Source organism: Rhamphochromis sp. 'chilingali' (assembly GCF_963969265.1).
Source record: "Rhamphochromis sp. 'chilingali' genome assembly, chromosome: 12".
In the NCBI taxonomy this organism is placed as follows: domain Eukaryota; kingdom Metazoa; phylum Chordata; class Actinopteri; order Cichliformes; family Cichlidae; genus Rhamphochromis; species Rhamphochromis sp. 'chilingali'.
In genome coordinates, this window is record NC_137939.1 from 4,626,885 (window position 1) to 4,650,917 (window position 24,033).

At 44.6% G+C, this 24,033-nt stretch overlaps 1 protein-coding gene across 2 annotated transcripts in view; it reads left to right on the forward strand.

Annotated features, from left to right (window-relative positions):
• rerea (arginine-glutamic acid dipeptide (RE) repeats a) overlaps nucleotides 1-24,033 on the forward strand; it is a 91,487-nt gene that overhangs the window by 5,682 nt on the left and 61,772 nt on the right. For both annotated transcript variants that reach the window (XM_080899815.1, XM_080899814.1), the window contains exons 2-3: nucleotides 12,661-13,171; nucleotides 20,815-20,885. In XM_080899815.1, coding sequence (XP_080755941.1) covers nucleotides 12,805-13,171; nucleotides 20,815-20,885 — 438 coding nt within the window. In that variant the 5' untranslated portion in view covers nucleotides 12,661-12,804. The remainder of the gene's footprint in view (nucleotides 1-12,660; nucleotides 13,172-20,814; nucleotides 20,886-24,033) is intronic.

Sequence of the window (24,033 nt, forward strand, 5' to 3'; positions counted from 1 at the left end):
GTTGTCACTCACTCATTTGATTAGTTGTGTGGGTGATTCTGCTTTTCATTTGTCACCGTGGCAACGTAAATGGGGGGGGGGGGGGCGCACAGCAACAGACTCTTTTCTTTTTTCCTGTCCTGTAAATGAAGCGCTGGAGCATTGCAGACTATCACATCTGGAAAAACTCTGAGCAGGAATGAATGTCTTTATCACTCACAGTGTATCATTGGCACTTGTCAGCTCAGCTAATATCCACAAAAAGCCCAACATTTGACAGCTTTTCTCAGAGCCGAGTGTGCAGCTGTGTGGGAGTGATGTACTCCAGAAATCTCACTTTGATTTTGCAGCTCAGCCGAAGGAGAATTATCTGTATATTCGCGGCGTTGGCGAGTAACTTAATTTTCTTTTGTCTGTAAAAGGAGCCAGCTTTATGCAGGCGGCTGTTGTGTGCGTGTGTATAAGCCAGGTCATAACAGGAACACCTTACATTTAATCCAACAGGATTCATCAGTGGCCTTGTTCTTACAAAAATAATGAGCTAGACAGTGAGGGCTGCCCCAGGCTGCGTGTAAGGAGATGATCTCCCTGAACCAGCAAATCATTCTCTCTTTTTTTAAAAGACAGGCTAATGACTATTCTTGATGTCTGTCAGTGATTTAAGTTAACTAGCGTTAATTCACAGAAAGATCTAATGGGCACGATTGTCGGGCTGAGTCGAGGCAGCCAGTGAGAGGCTTTTGCTTGGGCGGGGGTAGTGTAATTGTTTTTGCTGGCCACGATTCTCTCTGGAAGGGATGACTGCACAACTCAGATATGTAAACAAGAAGAAACTGAAAGGCAATATGCTGATACCTTGTCTGTTTTCTCTTGATCAACCTAGCTTTTGAAATGAAATTTCTAAGCTCTACCCAAACGCTCATAGGATTCCGCTTGGCAGTAATGGTTGTTTCACAAACCTGCATCTGCTCAACTGAGCATTTCAAACATGTAAATCGCATGTGGAAAATGGAGATCTGGAGGAAATCATTAACTGTGACAGTGCACAATAAAACAAAGAGAGGCCGAGTTAAAGACAGCAGATGCTCAAAGGGTTTGATTCTGCTTATTGGAGCATGACACTTTTAGTGCGGCAGAGAATCTCATTGCGTTTGTCAGAGACAATGATACTTGTCTTGCCAGTGCCCTGCCAGTCATCTGTTCTCCAGAGGCTTTCACTGTATTCATTAAATGCTTATGCTTTTATCCAAACTCGCATTTCTTCGTATGCTCACACCTGCTGTCATTTTTGCTCACAAAATCAGGCTGCTTGTTTTCCAGCAGAAGACAGCTTGTAATGTTTATCAGACTGTAGATGCGTAGACTTCGACTAAATCTGTCCTGAACATCCATGTTTTTAGGCTTCCAAACTTTGTTAGGGAAGGGGGAGTGGGGATTGGGCGTTAAGTGTTGCTCTGCCTGATATTGTAATCACAGCCAAATTATGCACAGTAAGAATAATGACTGTGCTGTGATTTTTAATATATGTGTAAAGTGATCACATAAAGAAAAGTCTCAGCTTGTATACTCAAGCTCTTATACATGTCTGCATCTTAAAAACAAAAGCAGAGAATATCCAAATCCAAAAATTGGAAACAATGCAAGCCCAATAAATACATTGTTGAATACACCGCTACAGCCATAACATTTTGAAAAGGCAAACTGAGCATTTTTTGAGCATGTGGGATTTTAATTGTTCTACTTTATTTTTAAAATTTCTATGTAAAGCTACTTGAATTCTTTCCCCTATAAATATGACTTTTGCCAACATCCCCTGTACTCTTAATAAGGCTGATTTTTACATTTCAGTATATGTCAGTAAAGACATGGTTTGATCATTGTTAGACTAGTTTCCGGGTTTTTCCAAGTGTACCTGCATAGGCAGAGACCACGCTCACCAGCTTTTAATGCACACCCAGTCATTTGTTCTGTAAGCAAACCAGAAATCGACAGAAACCAGAAAAGACAGAAACTGCTTCAAGCGCTTCGAGGGTTACTGTTAGCTGACTTTTAAGCGTAAAGCCAACTAACAGTAACCCTAAAGAGTTAAATGGCATCTATTGTTTGAAGTAATGCGACAGTGCAGTCAGTTACATTTTAAAATGAAAATTTCTGACATTTAAATGGGAACTAATTTTCAGTCTTCAGTCTAGTCTTAAATGAAAATTACCCAGCAGCCCACTGCACTGGTGGTGTCACAGCTTCACGATCTAGTATAAAGAGGGAATAGACAAACAACTCATTATAACAGAGCATGTATACCGCTTTAGCTAACGTCATTAAGGACTTCTTCTTGAAACAAGGAATTCACGCAACACAGCCACTGGGATGGTGCAGTATTATTGGGAAACTACAGGCTACTGCAGACTAACAGGTTTTATGTATTTATCCAGGTGATTTAAGTGGGTATGTGCTTATTGTGGTTGCTGTTAAAAGTTAACACCCAAGGGTCATCCCACTTTGCAGTTACTTGAAAATAAAGTAAATTTAACAAGCTCATCGGTTTTTGTATGTGGGTGTACTGGAGATGATTAGCTACCTTTATCTTATAAAGGGGGAAAAAATAGATTCATGTAATAACACAAACCAGATTTTTTTCATTGTTAATATCACTGATTTGGCTCTCCTACGTTTATCTCTTGAGTGCATGTTTTATAAATAGCAAAGCAGTGGAATGCTGCCTTGATAAAGTCTGATAAAGTTGAACTTAAGACCCATCAGGAAACAGTCCAGTTTGCAAACACACAGCTTTTTGGGGTTAGTGTTTGTGTCAGCACAGGGGCAAGACTGGACATCTGTCTCCCAGTGATCTATAACGCCCACAATCCCTCCCACAGACTGTCGGCTTTGGCACTCGGGCCCTACACCGGTTGCTGTAGTATGCCCAGCCACCCACAACAGTGGCTGATCTCGCAAGTATAACAAACAGCAGGCTAACAAAGAGGATAGAAAGCAATAGGACACACAGCAACAGAAGACCTTAAGAGCCCCATGCCATCATAACTCCACTTCAAAATGGAGGCCTTTGTTCTGAGATTGTTAGAGAGGACATCATAGCAAGGTAGCAGCACATCTTTTCATCCTCAAACACACACTCACTCCCACTCACTCACAGCCTGCTGTCGGTGAAGGAGATCCTCTTCCTGATAGGGCTTCAGAGAAAGGTATTCCTCTGGGACTGTTGTTGAGGGATTTCTACAATTCTGCCGTGCACTGATTAAAGGAACACTTGTAGATAATCCTTTTAAAAATAGGTCTTTGTTGTGGCAGTGGAGGAGTGAGTGAGAGTGCGAGGGGCAGAAAAAAAGGCCTAGATTTGGATTTTTAAATGGTTATATCACCTTGGTATCTGCCACTCTGCTAAGATAAATATTTAATGACAGGGTGGCTGAAATAGAGCTGTTACAGACTGCTGGTGAGAAATTGAGCTTCTATTTAGAGCCCATACTGTTCCATAAAGTCATGCCATTGGTAGACAGCCCAAGGTTATTAGTGTGGTATGAGAGTAGTGTGTGTTTGTGGTGCGCCTGTGGGCTGATGAAGAGTTCTCACTCTTTTCTTGCTGCAGTGATATGAAGGAGAGTATTTAGTATTAGTATTTATTTATTTATTGTCATTGTCAAGAACAATGAAATTGCGTTTGGGGCTTCCATACAACCCAAAAAAAAAGAAGAAAATAATAAATACCCCTTAAAACCCAAGTGTACATATTTAACCCAGTGTGACTCCAATGCAATAAGACAATCCTTAGCAATAATGTTCGTAGAAATTCAGAGAGAAATGCACTCGGTCTGCTATTGAACATTCACTCATGAATCCTTGATGGATTACATGTGTGTGTGCACGTGTGTGAGAAACGTCATTGTTTGTGGCAGCAGCGCCGCAATCTTTAATGCACAACAGGAACGCTGTCCAGGTGCACCACACTTGAACTACTTCCAAAACAGAAACAGCTGCATGTTTTGCCCTTTACTGCCTCAGATTTGCTCTGTTTCATTTCACATGATCTTTGCCCTGTGGGTTCTTGTTCGATGTCATTCACGTCATGCAAAATTGATTGCAAAGGTTTGCATCGGTGCCGAATGCAATGAAGTTATTGCAGTGTAAAGACAGATTTCCCAGCATCGATTCTCCTGACTTTACACTTTAAATCTCTTGTGAAAAAGAACCTTTCAATTGACATCAGTCTTGGCTTTAGAGGTTTGGCCAGGATTATGAAGTGAAGCCTCTATTAGGACTTGAATGTTACTGCACAGCTCATTTAAACACTGATCTACGCTCTGCTTGATTCATCCTGTTTACTCATTACGTGATAGCTGTGGTGAAAGCAATTACTTTGAGCTTTCAAGTACCTTGCTTTTGGTCACACTGCGGCTCTTATTCATTTCACTGGCGTTCCCAAGGCCCCGAGGCTTCCAATCAGCCCAGTGAGTGGCGTGCACTAACATCTTGCCTCTCTACGTAGGAAATAGGTGGGTAAACACAGCAGAGTCCTTGAAGCACTTCCCATTGCTGCTATTGGATTACCAGCTGCCTTTCCGGGCCTCATATGCACAGATGAGCGCCAAGATCAATGGAGCTCTTAGTGCGGCGCTAATTCGATCAGGACTGGCTTTGCCACTGCTGATCAGAGATTTTTTTTTAACTTAAAACAAAAACGTAATCAAGTCGAGCCCATGTCCGATAGCCCCATATTTTCAGCTCCTCCAACTCCCGTAGACATCAATCAGGAGGCGTTTCATATTCATTATTGAATTGTTGGGTTGGCTTGCTGAGAGAGAGGTGTAGAGATGGAAGCAGTGAACTGCTGTGTAAAGCGATCCGGCCGGTTTTCGCTGAGTGTAGCAGGAATACTGCCTTTTCTCCAACAGAGCAACTGGGATCATAAATAAGCTAAGAGCATGTTTTTAGAGGGATGAGGCATCTCCCGCGTTGACAGTGAGCAGAGAGAAAGGGTTGAAGGGCATATTGACCCTCTTGTTGTGGAAAGCAAAAAGCAGACTCTTACTTGCCTCCCCTCCCTCCTCCCCACCCTGTTCCCCATTAATTATTGTTTGATGCTAACAAAGGAGGGAGGGGGGCACGTTATGAAACATAATTATTCATTGCAGCATTTCCCCTCGACGAGCCTTATTCCCCCCTCCCCTCGTGCTCAGTGAAGAAGCTGCCAGGGCTGTCAATTGAGTACAGCAGGCAAAGATGTCCCCTCAGCCTTTTAAGGAGGGGACAGCAGGGAGCAGGGTGAAGGACGCTATTTGCCCCAGTGATATATGAGGAGAGACAGCAATATATGTAAGGAGCTGCTGAAAGAAAGATAGAAGGTCAAGGCACATTACACTCCAACCATTAAACTGGCTGAGCACATAGTCTGACCCGAACTGCAAATACAGTTGCTCGGGAGCAGCAGCAGCAATTTTTTGTTTATATATCTACGTGGTGCGTGTCAATGGCCTACACATTTCAGATTGACACGTGTGTATACACACAGATGAATGCAGCACTGTAGTGAAAATGCTCTCAGTGGCTTTTTATAAGCTCGCAGATGCAGTGGGAAGCTAGTTTAACAAGCGTGTAGCTGCACAAACCTGCCCTCCCTAGATTTTCACCAAAGCGACGGCAATGGCAGACGTGTTTAAGACCGTTTTCCTATGCATGAACAGAGCATATGCTGTATTTAAACAGAATGCAAGCATGGGATTAGGTAACAATTGTGTCTCATAGCACTGGGGTAATTTAGTGCAGTGCACATTATTATTTCTTCCCCTGGTATTATTTTATTGAATATTAAGAAGGCAAGCTGTTCTTAAATTTTATGCTCTTGGCACAGGCAGGTAGTGTTTTTAATGTCATCAATGGCCCGGCGACAAGAGGAGAAGTCTGCAAGGCTGCCATGGTCAAAGCCTAACATTAACATTCCTGGAATATTTGAGGATTATTCGCATCAACTCACACACACACAGCCAGCTCTGTTCACCTTTGGTTTAGAGGAAAGAAAGGGGAAAAAAATAGCGGGACCATAGCCTGCCTGAGATTTCTGGTGTTGGCTGGTATTTTTAATGCGTCATCGTTGTTGCACTGTGGAGGATGCCATGCGTAATCCAATGTATTGCAATTGTTATGTATTGGGATGTGGGGCTGAAAAATATTCAGCTTGTGTTGGCTGGAGGCATAGCACACTATCAGTTGGGGATCAAGTCTTCATTTCACACATGAACAGGCAGAGTTAATCTCTGGATCACTACTGTACACCGACTAATGCCTAGCTTCTATTCTTAAATTTTCCCAGAGGCCCATTGTTCCAGGCCCCTGCTGTTAATAATCTTGGAAAATAGTTGCCTTCTGTAGCTGATGCCTTAATTTAGGGGAAGACCTGAGCATTTGCTTGTGTTCCAAGTAGTAAACCATGCAGGTCTGACTCCTCCATGCTCTTTAAAATTAATTGTGTGTATTTGTAGGCTACCTGTGTGTGGCAGGGTGCACTAAAATGCCACTACTGCAAGAGGCCCAGTCGCAGCCACTGCATGTTTTATGAGCTGTCCTCAGAGGATGTGAGAGCTCTGAGCTCAGATCCTACTTGTTCCAGCACTGTTTTCATCACTCCTAGCCACTTCCCCCCCCTCCCCCCCACTCATGCCTTTTTTTTCTCCTTTTTTTTTGGATGAGGGAGACTCATCCAAAAGAAGGCAATGTTAACAACACTGCCCCATCTGTGGGTTTAGTTTAAAAAAGTGTGGTTAGCTCTGTGGAGGCTTCACAGATTCATCATTCATATTATTCTCATGCACAGTACAGAGGGTGCTTTCCCCTCCGCCTAAGATCACTGGCTTGCATGACTGAGATGGTGGATGACAAGGTTGAATGCCACACTGAATATTGTACCCCCCGTCGACTGCTTTCTAAATCTTTTTCTTAAACAAACACATTTCTAACCTAGGAAGCCTTCCTGACGGTGCGTATTTGCGGCGCTTATACGTCGACTGGCTGCATGAGTTATGGCTTTGGCTCCGAGGAAGCTCAAATTAGCATGTAGGATGCAAACAAAAGCGAGTTCTATTTTTAAAGAGATGAATGCTGCGTTTTATTTGGTTTGTAATGGCAATCAGTCAAGTGTTGGTGTTGCGGCGGCAGTTGGTGGTTGGAGGAGAGGTGTTTGCATATAAAATAATAGCCCTGCCTAATTAGAGGTAATACCATCCTGTGGTATCTCGAGGTGGAGGTGTTTTTTTTGGCTCCGATCATTATAAGACACTGAAAGGAAGGATTGTCCTCCACTACCCCACCCCCCATCCTCAGCCATCTGCTCCAGGATGGAGCAGTTTGCCACCACACAGCTAAATAATTTAGGCGGAAAAATGGTTTTGTGTACTGACCTAATGGCTTTGTTTTGGGGAGCTATTCTTTAAGACATCCTTCAGTGCCCCCCCTTTGGCCTGTGCTGTCAGTTTGAAACCTCAGAGCTGTCTTATCTGTCACTCTTATCTATTTATGTTAGTTTTTCCTCAGTGTTGGCACGTCACTCTGTGTGGCATAATGATTAGAGTAGCTGGAGGATGTAGGGCAGCCGTATGAATACATTTCCTCCCCTCTCACGCTCATTTAGACTACCAGTTGGAGTTGAACTGATGGATAGGATCGTTAAGCTGATGGGCAGATTTCGGGAGGAAGAGTGGGGATATTTGATTCCTGAATATCAGAGGAAGTGCTACATGATTGAGTGCACAAATATTAAGAGTCCTTTCAGCAGTTCACAGAATCTCTGTTTATTTATTTATTTCGTTTTTTGCTTTCCCAGTAATTCTTTTTACTGTATACATCTGTTTGATAAACTCATGTAACTCATTTTCCCCTCTGCTAGAGCTCTGTTCTGTTTTACAGAGATAAATGTTTGAAGAAACACACATTTTCCACTACAAACATTCTGAAATGTGTCCCTAGTGTGTATTTATACCTTGCTGACCCCATCTTTACCTTTGGGCATAATTTCTATTAGGGCACACACCCCCCCCCCCCCAAATTTGTGGGTCCTTCACCTGAGGTAAGAGGCAGTAGAAATGTTTTTGAATGTGGCATTTTTATTCACAGTAAGAAAGCTGCTCGCACGACAGTAGAGAAACTCAATTAGGAGCCACGTTCACCCGAGCGCTTTCTGCTGCCACATACCTCACATTCCCCTCCTCGTGTTATCACTGACACATTGGGAGAGTCTTTTACAGTCCCGCTCACGATTACATTTCTCAAGAGCGCTTCATTTAAAAGAAATTGGAAGGGTTACACCGGACAACCTTGGCATTTCCCTCAGGAGCCGTGTCAGAGCATGATGCTTCATGAAGCAGTCAGCTCCAGCCAGACAAACGTGTCTGACTGAGAGGTACTATGTCTTCAAGTAGCCGGTATAAGGCTGCAAAATGAAGCCCCCGCTCACAGACCCTGCAGATAATGGACATCTCGGATTGTGGAGCGGCCCCCTCTGAGCTATTTGGAGCCCTCACGGAGAGCTCACAAACAGGGACTAGAGGGGGATTTAGCCTTCTTTTAGAGATGGAGTAGAGGCTTAGACCCTGTGGAGCACACAGTACGATTCTTATGTCTGTGGTTGAAAGTGCCTTTGAGTTGTTGGACAGAAAATGTACTTTATTGGTATTTTGCCTTTGAAAGCTATTGTTAGCCCAGAGAGATCTTGAAAATTGTCTTGTTTAATCTTTTTAGGCATTCCGAGTTTATTGAACACATCGTCATTGTGCATGAGAATCATTTCTTGTGCAGCAGTGCTTTGCTTCTCAAGAGTGTCTCCAGGCAGGTTTTAAATGTTGATGTTGGAAAGCCCCAAGCTGTCTATCTCTCTCTGTTTTATTTTTTTAGCATGGCTTTTACCTACTAAACTAACCCCGGATGCCGTCTAAAAATAGAGGCTTTGTGAGCGCAGCTTTAGCGGGGGGGGGGGGGGAGGAAAAAAAGATGTGGTTACTCATCAGTGAATTGAAAAACAAGTAGAGCAGACAAGTGTCTTTGCCCTGCCAATGTGAACTAAAACAGAGAGGGCCTCAGAGAATACAGCAAGCCATGATTGCACCAGGTAAGACAAAGCAGGCAGGGTGCAGAGTCCACAGTGAATCCCTTATGAAGCGGCCTGCCCCTCGCCTCCAGCTGAGCCTTTCATTGTGATGTTGTTTCTAGGGGGGCTTGGATGGCAGTTTAGATTAGATCGCACTCAGTAATGGATTGGAGCTGATGAAAACCTGCTGCAGCCCAACATCGCCATGGCTAGGATCCCTGCACTATTCAGGATCTGGCTGCTTTATTTGGATCAATTTGAGTTACCCTCATTGTTAATAACCCTGTGTATATTCATGCTAACATTGTTCTCCTCTAATCTGTATTCATGCGAGTATTTCATTCAATCCCTTCGCAAAGCCGGCCCTTAATCCTTGCCAATCACATTTTGCTACTTCATAATTCTCCAATTGAATATGCCATGAATGACTTTTCAGTCCCTCTCCCAAAACTGACTCTATTACTATGTTGGTATTATTGTTCATAGATTCTTTTTCTCTCTCCGTTTTTTACATTTAAATGTAGAAATTCATGTTTTCTCCATTTACTTTATATGGAAGACAATCAATTACTTAAATTTAGTAGGATTTAAAAAAAAGAAATCCTACAGCTGTATATGCCGTATAGGAGCTCAAGAAGAACATGCTAATTTACTTGTTTTGTTGGGGGTTTTTTCCCTTTAAACAGGTTCTGATTAAAACTACAGTGATGAGCATGGATTTGGGTAATGTGGGTTTGTTGGGAATGAATAAAACATGGCTTTTTAACAAAAAAAAAAGGCTGTTCAAGGAGACCAAGAACTGGGGGGGAAAGCTATGTTTAGTAACAGAAACCTGCTGTGTGGCCATTGTGGGGATGATGTGTTAATCGAGCCACAAACTGTGTGGTTTTTCAGGCCAGAGGTCTCATTTAAACAGGCACGGAAAAGAGTAATGTATTTGAGCGGGGCGCCTCTGGCTCCTAGCCCTTGACTCCATTGCAGTAATGTAAATGGTGGATTAGGTGCCGTTAGCTGGGACCCCCCACCCGCCCCTCCCAAACCCTACCACTGCCCCCCCTCCTTCTCTTTTCCATTAAGACAGCTGGTATCTTTCAAAGGGTCCTGGCCCAGTGATTGATGTGTAATAGCTCCAAACCTCACCTGCCCCCTCACAGCCTTATTCATCGGCCAGGCAGTCAGCACTGCTTTCTGCTAAGCAGTCTGTTTCTCTGCTAGCGGGTGTAGAGCCAGCTCGCTCCTCACTTTCTCATTCTTTTCCCTCTCAGCCATCAATACATTATGACTTCTCATTGTCACAGCATTACTGCTTTAAGCTGACTAACTGCTTTTTACTCACTCAATTTACTCAACTTCAATTATCTGCATCAAACTAAGCAATCGGTGAGCTACAAAATGACCACAGAGAATTGAATATGTTGTTAATCGGTGCGTTTCAACACATTTAAACATGTCATAGTGAGTCTGTGTGAAGACAAAAGTACACATGTGCACACACACAGACACACACACACACATATATATATACATATATATATATGTGTGTGTGTGTATATGGGAGTTTTTTTCCCCTTTAAGAGTTAATTAGTATAATTATGTTAACATAAGCAAGGTAATTGGAGATAAAGAATTTGAGGCAGTTCTGTGGAGTGTATCCAGATGTAAACTAATAGCACCTAGATGTTAAAGGTACTAACTAGGCTTAGAACTGCCTCCGACTTCAAAGGAGAACGGGTCAGTCCTCCATTTGCAACAGTTTAGTCTCCTTGCTGGTTTCAGTGGAAGAGGCTTATGTTACTGATTAGAGGAGAGACGAGGTTCTTAGCTCATACGCCAATTCTGGCAGCCCTCAGGATTAGAGCTGTGCTATCAAATACTACCTTCATTAATGTTTTCGTGTACCTCACACCTCCAAAACACGCTGCCGGATATAGACACAGGAGAAAAGGTGTGTGTGTGTGTGTGATCTGTATTTTGACACACCATCTCGGGTATGTTACATTGGCTGTGTGTCCTTGCATGCACATGCCCGTTGGAACTCTTCAGAGCCCTCGTGTCTTCTGCGTCTGCTAATGTGTGCGCCAGCAGCCCAGTGGTCGCTGTGGTAACTCATCATTAGGTGATTAATGGGGCTGTGACGAGGCTGCAGTTTAATCAGGCCCGGTGTTTGTGTTGAAGCCGACGACAAGAGCAGCTGCCCTGTCAGTTGGTGTCTGCTCGCGAGATGACAGCACCCGCTGCTGAGGACTGCCGTTGTCAAATGTTCTTCATTGTAAGTGTGTGTGTGTGTGTGTGTGTGTGTGTGTGTGTGTGTGTGTGTGTGTGTGTGTGTGTGTGTGTGTGTGTGTGTGTGTGTGTGTGTGTGTGTGTGTGTGCGTGCGCCAAAAGCCTTTCTTTCACCTTTTGCTTTGCTTCTATTCTTCACCTCACGTTCTTTCTGGCTCTGTCAATAAGCACTCGTCCACTTCCAGATATGCTTTATAAAGCCTTCGTTGCTTCACCTGCCTGAATCTGTATCCCTCCCTCATTTTTCACTCTTCGGCTTCCATCCGGTCATCATGACCATGGTATAGCGAGTGCTGATTGCCTGGTCTGATCCCTCTGGGGGCTGTAATAACTATTTCTAGTTAATTTGTTGCGGTGGGGGGTAGTAGAGGGGGGGCAAACACTGGCTTTAAATGAGTAGCCTCCTTCCTTTGTAGGCGCTGTGTGCAGAGGCTGTGTGGTGCAGACAGCGTGCTGCTTCAGCTTTGCACACTTTGCTGTTTATGGAGGATTTTTTTATTATGACGTGGGGAAAGTGGTGGCTGGACAAAGATAGCTGCAAGTGGCTGAGGACCAGGCATGGCGAATGAGTGACTCTGCCTCGATCCTCTGCCTTTCCTTACCCAGTGGATTGCTGTATCCTTCCCTCCAGAGCTGTCGCTTCACATTAACGCAGCGGTGACTGTCAGCCAGGGCAGAGGGCTGGGGTGAGGGAGGAGTCCAGTAAGCCAGCAGAATTGAGCCTGGTGTCAACAGAAACGGTCTGCAGAGAAGCCAGCCTGTTAACTCTGTCATTGAGCTTTATGCTGCAGCTTTCCCGTGGCCTTATAAACTACAAACAGCGACTTCTGCCAAAAGAAAAAAAAAAAGAACCCTCATAGCATATTATCTCAGAGGAATTCTGTTGGCTGGCAGCAGCTTCTTTACTACCTTATTCAGTTATGACTTCCCTTTAGCTCATTGTGTTACAAATACTCTAGCCGCGGCGCTTGTCTTCCTGTTGTTCTCTTTTACCCTTTAATAAATCTGTTTTAGCACCTTTCTGAAAGCGTGGAAATATGTTAGATCAGGAAGCTCGAAGGTTTTGTTCTTTCATAAAGCTGCTCTGTGCTCTCCGGAGCATACTTGGCTGTGGAGGAGAATGCCAGCAATTACTGTGATGCTGAGAAGAGTCGGCAGAGCAGCCTAATCTCCAAGAACTAATGTTGCGTTTCTTACCCCCAAAAAAGGTGTCATCCAGTATTGAACAACACTTTTAATGTTGTTTGTATTTTGTAAAAATGGTGGTTATTGATCCGAGTTAATTGCGCTTCTTCTTTTCTCCACAGCTTTTCTGAAACACTGGGGTTGTTGGAGTGGCCAAATTTTCCCTGGATTTGACTGGTAAATTCAGAAGACTGAAGCCCAGGCTCACAGTCTACCTTTCACGGAGGCCCAGCCGTGAGAGGACTGAGGAAGGCACGTGGCGGATCATGACGGCCGATAAAGAAAAGGAACGGGAGAAAGAGCGGGACAGGGACAGAGACAGGGACCGGGACAAAAGAGAGGCCGGCAAGTCCCGCCGGCAGGATGGGGACCGGGGCGACCGTGAAAGCGAAAGCTCTCGGCCCCGACGCAGCTGTACGCTGGAGGGCGGGGCCAAGAACTATGCAGAGAGCGAGCACAGCGATGACGAGGACAACGACAACGGGAGCACCGGCGGAGGCAGCGGCACGGCCGAGGAGGCTGGCAAGAAGGGCAAAAAGAAGATGCCTAAGAAGAAATCACGCTACGAGCGCACAGAGAACGGCGAAATCACATCCTTCATTACAGAAGATGATGTTGTTTACAGACCCGGAGGTAAGTCCCAGGAACCCTTAATCTAGTTGTGTGAGCCGGTGGGCTGCATTCATCAGCTTGGCTACTAAATGATTAAACTTTCCCAGGTCATAAGCCCACATTTTCGAAAGCATACTTCACTGGATTTGTCAGATGCTGTTTGCAAACACACCATTAAAATTTGGCTCTTCTTCCCTGAATCAAGAAGTGAGAAAAGCAAGAAAGCAGTGGTGGTTAAGCAAGCTCAAGTGTGAATGAACAAAAGGACCCCTCTGTGATGCCCATAAATGTCCTGAACAATTCAGTTTAATATTCGTTATGCAGCATCACTTTACATTTTACAACAGTAACCTCATGGCGTTGTCAGTGTTACAGTTCCCTTTGAGCATGCACAGTTGGAGATCATGCTCTAATACAAAAGCATCCTCTGTTAGAGCCAGTGCCCCATCATGACGGGTTTTAGGAAAGCCTGTGCATGTTTTTGCATAGCTTAGCTTCAGCGTCACTTGCACTTTTTAACATAAGCCACTTTCTTTAGACTAAGTTTATTTTAGGCATAGGGGAAAAACTGACATTGATTTATCAGTGATTGATTCTTGTCACCTCTGCTGCCATAAGCTGCTGAGGAATTGCAGATTCTCCAAAGTTGCAGTTCTCCAGCAGCAGAAGTACTCCTTCAGGCTAGAGGCCAATGCATCATACAATCAATTCCAAGTTGACCCACTCTGAGCTTTGTCTTGAGCTTAGTCAATAAAGCAAAGTGGTGCTTCAATAGATGATACGATAGAGACAGCCATGATAATGATTTCATTCCAGCGCTGTCTGACTCACTGAAAATATGCTATCTCCTCTGGGGCCAAAAGGTACTCTACTTTCTGGGAGAGGATTTTTTTTCCCGAGCTACGGCGGTATGTCTTGAATATGTCGAATAAACGAGGATAAAAAGAGAAGCGACCTTTTTCGTGGCTGTAAACACAGCCCATCTTTTACTTGCTGTTTAAATTAGTTGTATTAGAGGCGGAAATGTCAGCACTGAGTGACGGAAAGAAGCCAGGCTAACTAGCTGTGTCTTTTACACCGCTCACTGTTATCTTGCCTTGCACCTAAATCATTGCCTTCATGCTTTTATATTTCTCTGGGAGCTTGCAAAAGGTCAAGTACTGAGGGAGGGGAGTGGCCCACTCTGCTCGGGTATTTAATGGGAAGATGTAAGAAGTTACAGCGACTGTGTTAGGCTGTCTTCTTCAACAGTCTACCCAAACCACACGTCCAGAATCATCCTCAGGCCTCCTTTTATTCTATTTCATCTACTAAACAGATGAATTCCAGTAGGTGCAGTGAAACAGCCAGACCTGCGCTTTCAGCCTAGCTGCGTAATCCGGTCAGCTAAATTATCTCTGCGCTGGTATCAGTGGAAGTCCTCAAGCAAGCAGTCACACTGAATCAAGCCTTGTTGTTGCTCACACTATTTCTGTCTCTATCACTCTGCGGAGGTCTCCACTGAAGCCTTTTTTACTTGGCATTTCATGTTTAATAGAGAGAGCACCGACGCTGGGTCTCATAGTCGACCATGCGAGGTAGGGGGCGGGCTGGGGGAAAGGGGTGAGAAAACAAAAACAGAAGCAGTCAGTTATATCAATGAAACATTCAAAAGGCATATAAACAGAGTCGACCGTCTCAGTGGATTAGCTCCTCCGAATATTTATATTTCCACAACCGAGCGAACAGCACGGACAGGGTCTGGTTGATGTGGAATATTTACGTTTCCTGTCCTCTCCTTCTATTAGTTTGACATTTGTGGAGTGGCCTGAATGTCACAGCCTCCTCGCGTCATGTAGACTGAAGCTGTTAAGATTGGTTTAGATTAGGAATGAGCCACGATAGGGTAGTGACGGCCCCAGCGTCGGTACACTCGTTTGTAATTTACCTCCTGTTGTCAACATGGAAGATCCTCCACCTCAGCAGCCGACTTCCTGCTGTCTCCTCTGCTTATTGTTCAAGTGACAAGTCGTGTTTGTGCACGCGCGTGTGTGCTCGCTTGTGCGTGTGTGTGTGAGAGTGCTTGTTTCCTACAGCTTGGTCATTGGTAGCAGCCTTCTTGCAATCAGATTTGATGTGTGCAGCTTAGGCAGGCACAAAGCCTGCAATGGATTATGCTTTACTAAATGTTAAATCCCTTTATAGCCGGCTAGTGACACACAATATGTAAAACTGACCACCCTCCAAGAGGGATTTACGCCACCCCAGATGTGGGGAGGGGAAGAATGTGATGGAGAACAGCGCAGAAAGCGAAAGAAATCGTGAACCAAAATGCCGTTTTGATTGCTTTTGTCACAGGGGAGATTTAGAAACATACAGGCCTGTGTTATCACATAAAAAAGAACAGTTAAGCTAGTATTGAAACCATCTCCCTACTCCTGGTCCTCAGCCACCCTCCAATCTCTCTGCTTAGCCTTTCTATCCCTTGAAGATGGGTTCAGGCAGCTTAGCGCACATCGATTGGATGGGGAAGTGCAATCGGCCAGTAGGTGGGCCTGCAGCTAACTCTAGCTTTGCTGCTGTTGTAAAAGGAATGGAGGAGATTGCCTGGTGGTGTCCAGGGGACTGTGTCCCGGGCCATTTGTATGATCGGCTGCTGGGGTGAACAGCTAGCTCGAGCAGACATGCCAAATCGATCTGTACCCTGTGGCTGAGCTCGCACCACTTCCCCGGGCCCAGCCAGACACCTCCAAAGCCGGTTCTCTACATTCATCCACATCCCCACCCTAGATTATAGATCCTCTCTCTAGAGATTATACACACTGCTGTGGTGGATCAATAGAAGACACCCTAGAAGCATAGAAACAGTGCGCACACATACATAGAATGCTGATAACCAGCATTTGTGTACTGAAAAACATACATACACACCCTGTCACATAAAAAGGCATACTTTTAACAGTTGGAAACATGGTTCCTATCTCTGGCAGACACACACCATACAGTGGAGCTAATGGAAACCATCCCCCCTCCTCCTTGTCCTTCTCCCTCACTGTATGTCACACAACATGGCTACTGCAGCAGAAACACTTGATTCATTTTAGTCATTTTTTTTCTTGGCAAGTGTAGATTTGTGTAGAAGGTGAATCATATATGCAGAAAGATTGAGGCTAGACTGAGAAACACACTGTGTGTGTTGAAGGATTTGTTGATGTGGGCAACTGGCACTCCTTGCTGCAGTCACCACAGAACCCTGGGGTCATATGCTTACATGTGTGTTTGTGAGTCTTGCTGTATCTCTGTAATGCACAAATTCAACCAACTACAACCAACAGTTGTTCAAACTTTAGAACAACTGTTGGTTGTCCCACAAACTTGCCATGTTCTTTATGTTTATAAGGGCTTCAGCTATCCTTTTCAAATATACACTCATTACCATCAACCTGTTTTAGCTTTGATTGTGCAAAGTTACTATCCAAAATAGAACTACCCACACTGATCATTACATGTCTAAATTGTTGTCAGTATGAATCTTATTGGGAAACCAGGAAGTTGTGAATCTGTGAATGTTGGACTAGTTTTTTAGAGCCAAGACAGCCAGTGTAGTACAGAAAAGGCAGCACAACCCATCCGCTACCACAGCTAGCTGTCGATCAGTTTGCAGTTTCCATTCAAGCTAACATAGGGGACAAGCCCTTGGAGTCATTTCATATTGAAACATAGCAGTGTGAATCTGTAGCCTGTCGTTAACTGAACAGATCTATTTTTAAAAGGGCCCTCTCCGCTCTCCCATCTCTCCCCACGCTAGAGACTCTGGGAAAAGGGCTTTTTAGTGAAATCCAACCACCTGCCGACTGCTAAATGAGAAAGCGTGGGCTAGCCGAGAGGGAAAGGAGAGGGGTGGGGGGGGTGGTGGTGTTGTCAAAGAGCTTCTGTTCTCCCCTAGGAGCTCAGTCAGCTGTAGGCCTGCCCTATTGTAGAGAGCTGATGGTATCGCTTGCCAGGTATTTCCCACTGCTTTTCCAGTGAGAAGAAGGGAGACTTGTTGGGCTGGTTGTTGAGACGAGAGGAAGGAAAGTTGAGGAAGAATCAAGTGTCTGTTTACCTTCAGGGCTCGACTGCCTGTTGCGCACCCCGCTGAGACTAGCCCAGCAGGAAGTGGCCTTGGTCATCAGCTGGTCTTGCTCAAGAGAGCTGAGGTGAATCACTAGTTGCACCACTCTTATCTTTCTTCTATCTATATTTCGTCTCACAGCTCTGTACTTTCAGTATTTCATGTTGTGTGTTTAATTTTAAGATCAGTAGGTTCAAAGAATATTGTTGGGGGTGGGGTTGTTGCTGTCGTTGTTGCTAGCTTTGCTAAAGCCGCACACATCTTCATTGCCCGTTTGAGCCGAGCACCACTTCTGACAACGCAGGTGCGTCCTGCCTCTTGGTTATCACTCACCACCTGCAAGCACGGCTTAAACAAACAGTCCCTTTTTGATTTAATAAGCCCGTCTTGCTTCCTAAAATATGCACCCCCCCCCCTTCCTCCCCTTACCACTGTTTACAAAACACTGGCATACATGGCTGTGTTCACAATGTGACCTTTCCATTGTTGCTGGCTCATAAAAGAAATCCAAGCAGATATTATCTAAGAACTCCACCTCCTACCCACCCCCACCTCCCCTCCTCTGCTGGAATGCTGCAGCAAATTAAACAGCATTTTATTTGCTTGATACGGAGAAGAGAATAGGACATGCCTCCTTTGCTGAGGCTAGGTGTGTTTTAGATTAGACATGCTTGGCAGCCATGAGAGAATGGCTGGCTGAACAATGAAGTACAGCTGAGAAAAAAAAAGACTGAGTGTGTGTTTGTGTGTGTTGTGAGGTTGTAACAGTGAAAATTCAGCCGCTTGAACTCAGCAGGTACAGTTTAAACGGAGAAACAGCCGCCACCAGGATCAGGTTTCGGTGAACTGCACTCTGTTACTTCTTGATTATCTCCCTTTGTCGAAGTATCAAGCTCGCGCTCCGTCTCTCTCGGCGTTGCAGTCAGCAGTGGATTCCAAGCAGAAAGGCGTAAACGTATGGTTTTTGAATGATTGAGCGCTCATGTGCAAAAAAAAAAAAAAAAAGCACCGCCGTGGCTCTCCTGCCTCCTGTGAAGCCTGCATCCATTCGCCAGAACACACTATAACCCTAAAAAAAAAAGCCCATCCCCCACATGGACCCCCGCCTCTGTTAAATACCTCGCCCCCTCCCCTTTCTACTTCTCCACTTGAGCGAGGAGACCCATTTCCAAATGCACAAAATGGCAGGAACGTTTAACCAAACCAGGCAGACCCCCGGAGGAACCGCTTGGCCCGGTTCAGCCTTCCTCCCCGCCTAACCCCCCACTCACCCACCCAAACCTCCCCGAGCTCCGTCGCCTCCTCCTTTTTGTTCAGATGACAGAGTCTGAAGCGTTAACTTGGATTTAACTTTCACATTCATTGAGATCCGTGTTCGAGTCAATTTCAGAGAAATGCCCTTGAGGTGGTAGACTTTTAGTGCCCAGGATGAATTCAGAATGTGCTTTTGACGCTCGAAGAATAGACTCGCTTGCTGTCTGTGAATGATTAAACTAGATCCCCGTCTCTCTCTCTCTCTCTCTCTCTCTCTCTCTCTTTTTTTTTTTTGCCCTCCACCTATCTTTTTCACTCTTGCTGTCTGTTCTTTGTGCCTGTTGATGCACTCTGGGGTGCAGACTCGGAGATCTGGCCTCTCTAAATGAATGTGCTGCCGAGGTGAAGGGACACTAAACCCTAATTCCCCCGATTTGACTCCTCCGAAACATGTCATCTCATTCAGATTAGTCTCTTTTGTTCTCTGCCCTCCCCCCACTCCCTCCATCCTGATCCTCCCTCCTCCACCTCCTCCTCTACCCGTTTCTCTCTGTCTCTTCCTCTACACACACACACACACACACACACACACACACACACACACACACACACACACACACACACACAGTGTGTTGTTCACAGATCACACAATAGCACTGATGGATATTTTCATTCATGTTATCTTGTAAATGACTTCCAGGGATGGTGTAGAGGAGGGGGGCGGGTGGTGGTGGAGAAGCATGAAGAGGGCAGTAGTGAGAGAGAGATAATGCGTCACTCAGAGCCAGCAAGGGCGATAATACCCCCCCCCCCCCCCCCCCCCACACACACACACACCCACTTCCCCCTTTTAGAACAGCTCATTCAGCCTCCAGCAGATAACAAGCCCACCCCGAGGTTACATACACAAACACACACGCGCGCACACATAGCTTTTCAAAAAACAAAGCCCATGATGTCACAGGCGCACATGTACACAGCAGCCCCCCTCTACAAATGGTGTCTTGGGTGTCAGAGTCATTTAATGTCTTTTGCCACCTCTCTGTTCCTCTGCAAGCGGTAAGATAAACCACAGCCCGATCGATAACTCTGTTGACACAAATAAATAACAGATGATGGCAGCGTCGGTCGCTGAGAGAAGGCGGCTACGCGATCTTTTGTTAGGGAAAAGTGTGGCGTAATACTTCTGTGAGGAGCAGCTCAGCAGGTGTTTCAGCGAGACGAGCGCCAGCCATTTGTGTTGTCAGTGTAAATGTTGTCGATGGTGGCGTTCTCTCTTTCTTTCTTTTCTTTTTTTCCCCCCATGAGTCAAAGCTCACAGAGCTGCGAGATATCGCCCTCCTTCATGGCTGTGTGTGTGCATGCGAGTTAATGGCAGCAGAAGCGTTACACTTTTCCTCTCCTCGCTGCTCCAATTGGTAGGAGCACCGACCCTGGGAGCATTCAAGTAGCTTTTGTCACACTGCTTCCGCGTGTGTGCGATCTGTTTCTCAATCAATTAAGTGAATGGCTTTTGATTGCTCTGCCTGGTATAAACTCCTGTTTTACACCAAAATAAATCATTTTACACTCAGTTTGATCACACTCCTGGTTTTGTGTTGCAGTTAAGAGCCAAAGGTGACTGTTATGCTAATTTGACTTTTGTGAATTCACATCTCTCGCTCTCTCTCAATAATCATTTAAAAACCTGGCTGTTTCTGGAAAGTACTGTGGCGGGGTGAGCAGTAACCATTAGCTGTGTCCCCCAACACCACCACCTCCTCCTTTTTTTTCTCCTTCCTAACAGAAGTGGCTGTGTGTTTTTTGTCCTCTGCAGCGTGAATGTTTTTGTTAAGGAGATGAGAGTTCATGACCTGGCCATACCACCAGTCACATTCAATTTAGCCACGCAGCCAGCCGGCCCAGCTCCTCTCTCTCACACACACACTTTTTTTTAATTGGTTTGTTTCTCTCAGAGTAACCCAGAGCTAACTGTTGGCTGTAGTTGTCATTTTAGTAAAAAACAAGTCACAGTGAAGACTTGAGGGGTGGGATGGGGTTAAAGCTAGTATTGCTCACTGGTGTATAAATGGAGTGGAACAATAACATAATTCCCCTGGGGCGTAATGTTTGCTTTGGAAAGGCAACCTTGTAGCGCTCCAAAAGTCCTTAATCCTATTACTCGCATTCCAATTGAATTTGACTCAAGGAGGAAAAAAATGTCTTTTCAGCAGAGGTAACAGCACACAAAATATTATATTACTGAGTCTGGCTGCTTAAAAGCATGAAAGCTTTGAGAAGTGTGAACATCTCCTGTTTTTTTTTTTCTCACTTGCAGATTGTGTGTACATTGAGAGTCAGCGGCCCAACACTCCCTACTTCATTTGTAGCATTCAGGATTTCAAGCTGGTGAGTAGATTTCTTTTTATTGTTCCACTTCCTATCAGCCTATTTCATGTCCTCATTTCCTCACACCAACCCATCCATACATGGCATACAAGGGAAAGCATACTATTGTTGAGAAGAAATTCCAAAGGAAATCGGGGCAAAGCTGATTAAATTTACATAACAGATCATACTGAAGTGCTGATGGATTATATCATCAGTTTGGGGGTTTTTTTTTGTACTGGCAAATAAAAATCCTTCAGCGAATCTTAAACACCACTAACCTTTGCAGTCCACTGGCAGTGTAATAATGCCTGTAATGGAAATATAGATGTTAGTCGATGTGGTTAATTGATTTAACGAAGGAGACCTTCACCGCTTTTCAATTGATTTTTTTTTTCCCTTTTTTACGACCTAATGTGGCCAAATTGCCTCGTTTGCTGAATAAAGAAAGAAATTAGTTTTTAATTTGCTGATGAGAATAGCTGATTCATCAGGCTCGGTCACTTTAGTGAGACGGTGCTTGTTTTCTGCGCAACAGGACACTTAAAATTCATCACAGCCACACACACATACTCACACTGCCTTCTCCAGAAGAGGAAGTTGAGTTCATCCGTAATAGATTTGTTTTTGTCTATGCAAATAATAAAATAAAGGGCACAGTATTATGGTTTGAGAGCTTCAGTTAGTTTGCTATATGGTAATTGCCTTTAATGACACACTGCACAGTTTTAGAAGGAGTTTCACGACTGGGTGCAGATTATCTTTTTTTAAGTAATTTGTAATTTGATGTAAAATCCTGGATTGTCTTATTGCCACACTGTGTCTTTTTACACTAATGGCACCAGTGGCTCACCCCATGCTGGATCTTTCCTAAAGGCCGATGCACCCAGAAGATTGTTTTCTATTTTCGGGCCAACCTTCAAATGGAAATATTTCACTGAAGCTTGAAATTCATTATGAAACTGAATTTGAATGTTTTTAATTGGTCTTTTGCGTGGCATTCGACTGCCGCGAACAAAAAAGCGGAACTCATTTCGGTCCAGGTTTGCAGTAATGTGACCACTGTTTATTGGGAAAAGACTCTTGGAATTTGTAATGAATGGGTTTGTGTTGCCTTTTGAAGCCACGGCAAAGCCTCCCAAGTATTACCTGTTTTTCAGCAGATTGGTTGTCTAAGCAGAGCACAGAAGACTTTGGGAGGGGAGGGTTGGGCCAAAGGAATGGCTGTTAGAGTCAGAGGCCATACTTGGTGCTTTATGAGACAGGGGAGTGGTGAGGGTGTGTGTGTGGCCTAACATCCACCGAAGGAAACCAGAATTGAGATTCTAAAGTAATATAGATAAACATTTTGTGCTTAATGTCGCACTTTTTCAGTTTTAGGTGGGGTGGATTCTAGACAGGTCACCTGTCTTTCACAGTCACAGCTAATTCACTGAAGCTTAAATACATGTTTATTTGTAAAACTGGCCAAAAATAACAAGAAAATGCACAGATGTCTATTAAGTTAGGTAAACATACTGTACTCATATACCACCTTTCTGTTCAATTTGAGCAGCCAAAGTGCTAAAGTGCTTTCCATTCACACACATTCATACAAACGCTTATTTCTATGCCTAAGCCTTGCCTAAAATTCACACACACAGACACACAAACACACACTGGTGGATGCTGTGAGGGGCAAGGCATGAAGACTACAGTAGCCCCTCTTAACCGCTACATGTGGACCAATTACTTGTTTATCTACACGTTTATGGATTGTTTATTGAGAATATATGAATTCTAGTAAAGTGATCATTGTCTTTTAGGATAATTACACACACTTGCAAATGCTTTTGTGCTCAATGGGAAGCTGAGTGTAGAAGGTTTTTCAAGGTGAGCTGCAGGCCTTGCAGCTAGGCCCCACAGCAGCGAGGCTTTAATCGGATTGCTTTCAGAGACTGCTGAGGATGGCAGGAACCTTTTCTTATGAACGCATGCACACACACTCGCACGAACACCCACGCACTTGCACCTTGATTAAGAGCGCCAGAAGAGGTCTGGGGCAGGCAGAGGTAATTGTCCAGGGAGAGAGGCAGAATGCTAGCTACATTAGCTGACCTCTCTCTCTGTCTCTCTGTCTCCCTCTATGTCTGTCTCTGTCTCTCTGTTACTCCCTCCCCCAGTCCGTCTGTAATTAATGAACAGCCATCTGCATGCCTGTATGTGTTTGAGCAGACTGTACCCTTGTCCTCCTATGTTAAGACAACAAGCCCCCGCTGGCTCTCTAAACACGTACAGCATTTTTCAGTGAGCTCACTTTGTCACTGAACTACAAATCACACACACACACACACACACACACACACACACACACACACACACACACACACACACACACACACACACACACACACACACACACAAAAGAAAAAAAAAAAGCCAGGCTACATTGAAAACTCGTAATCTCTGTTTGGTAGTCTAGCACACAATCCTCTTTTAGGATGATGGCTGATTTAGGTTGTAATTGCACGTTTGTATAAACTACCATCTAGCTGAGCCAACCTCGATTCTACCCCCGTCACCCTGCGCTCAAAACTGGGGCACAGAGGCCTTGTGCTTTTGGGAGAATAAAATGCTCCTTCACTCATTCGGCTCTTTTGCAGAACATAATGGTCAGGCTAATCTCATTTCCTCTCCCTGCCACGATATATTGAAAGGAAGAGACAACAGGCAACATGAGTCGTATAACATCAACTGCTTCTCTTTATTTCCCATCTCCTCTCTAACCTCCCTCCCTCCTTCTGCCTCCAACCCCCTCCACCACCACCACCTTTTCTTGCTGCACAAATTATCGATCACTCCACCCCACCTCTGCATGGTGGAACAGGGCTTTGGAGACACAGCAGAAAGGGGAAGAAATTTTATTGGTCCTGAACCAAACAACCTCATCAATATTGCCCTTCTCGTACCTTTCTCCTTTTTCCCCAACTCTCACTTGCCTTCCTCAGTCTTTAGGCCATAACAGTCTCAGTTGTGTACTTTATCTAATGACCTGTGAATCCAATTAGTGGGGTGTAGAAATCCTGAATGCAGCCATCAATCTCTCCTGCACGCAAAGAACAAGGATTGAAGCCGGCCTCTCTGTTTATGTATTTCTTATCTTTTTCTCACTTGGCGTTTTCTCCACGTC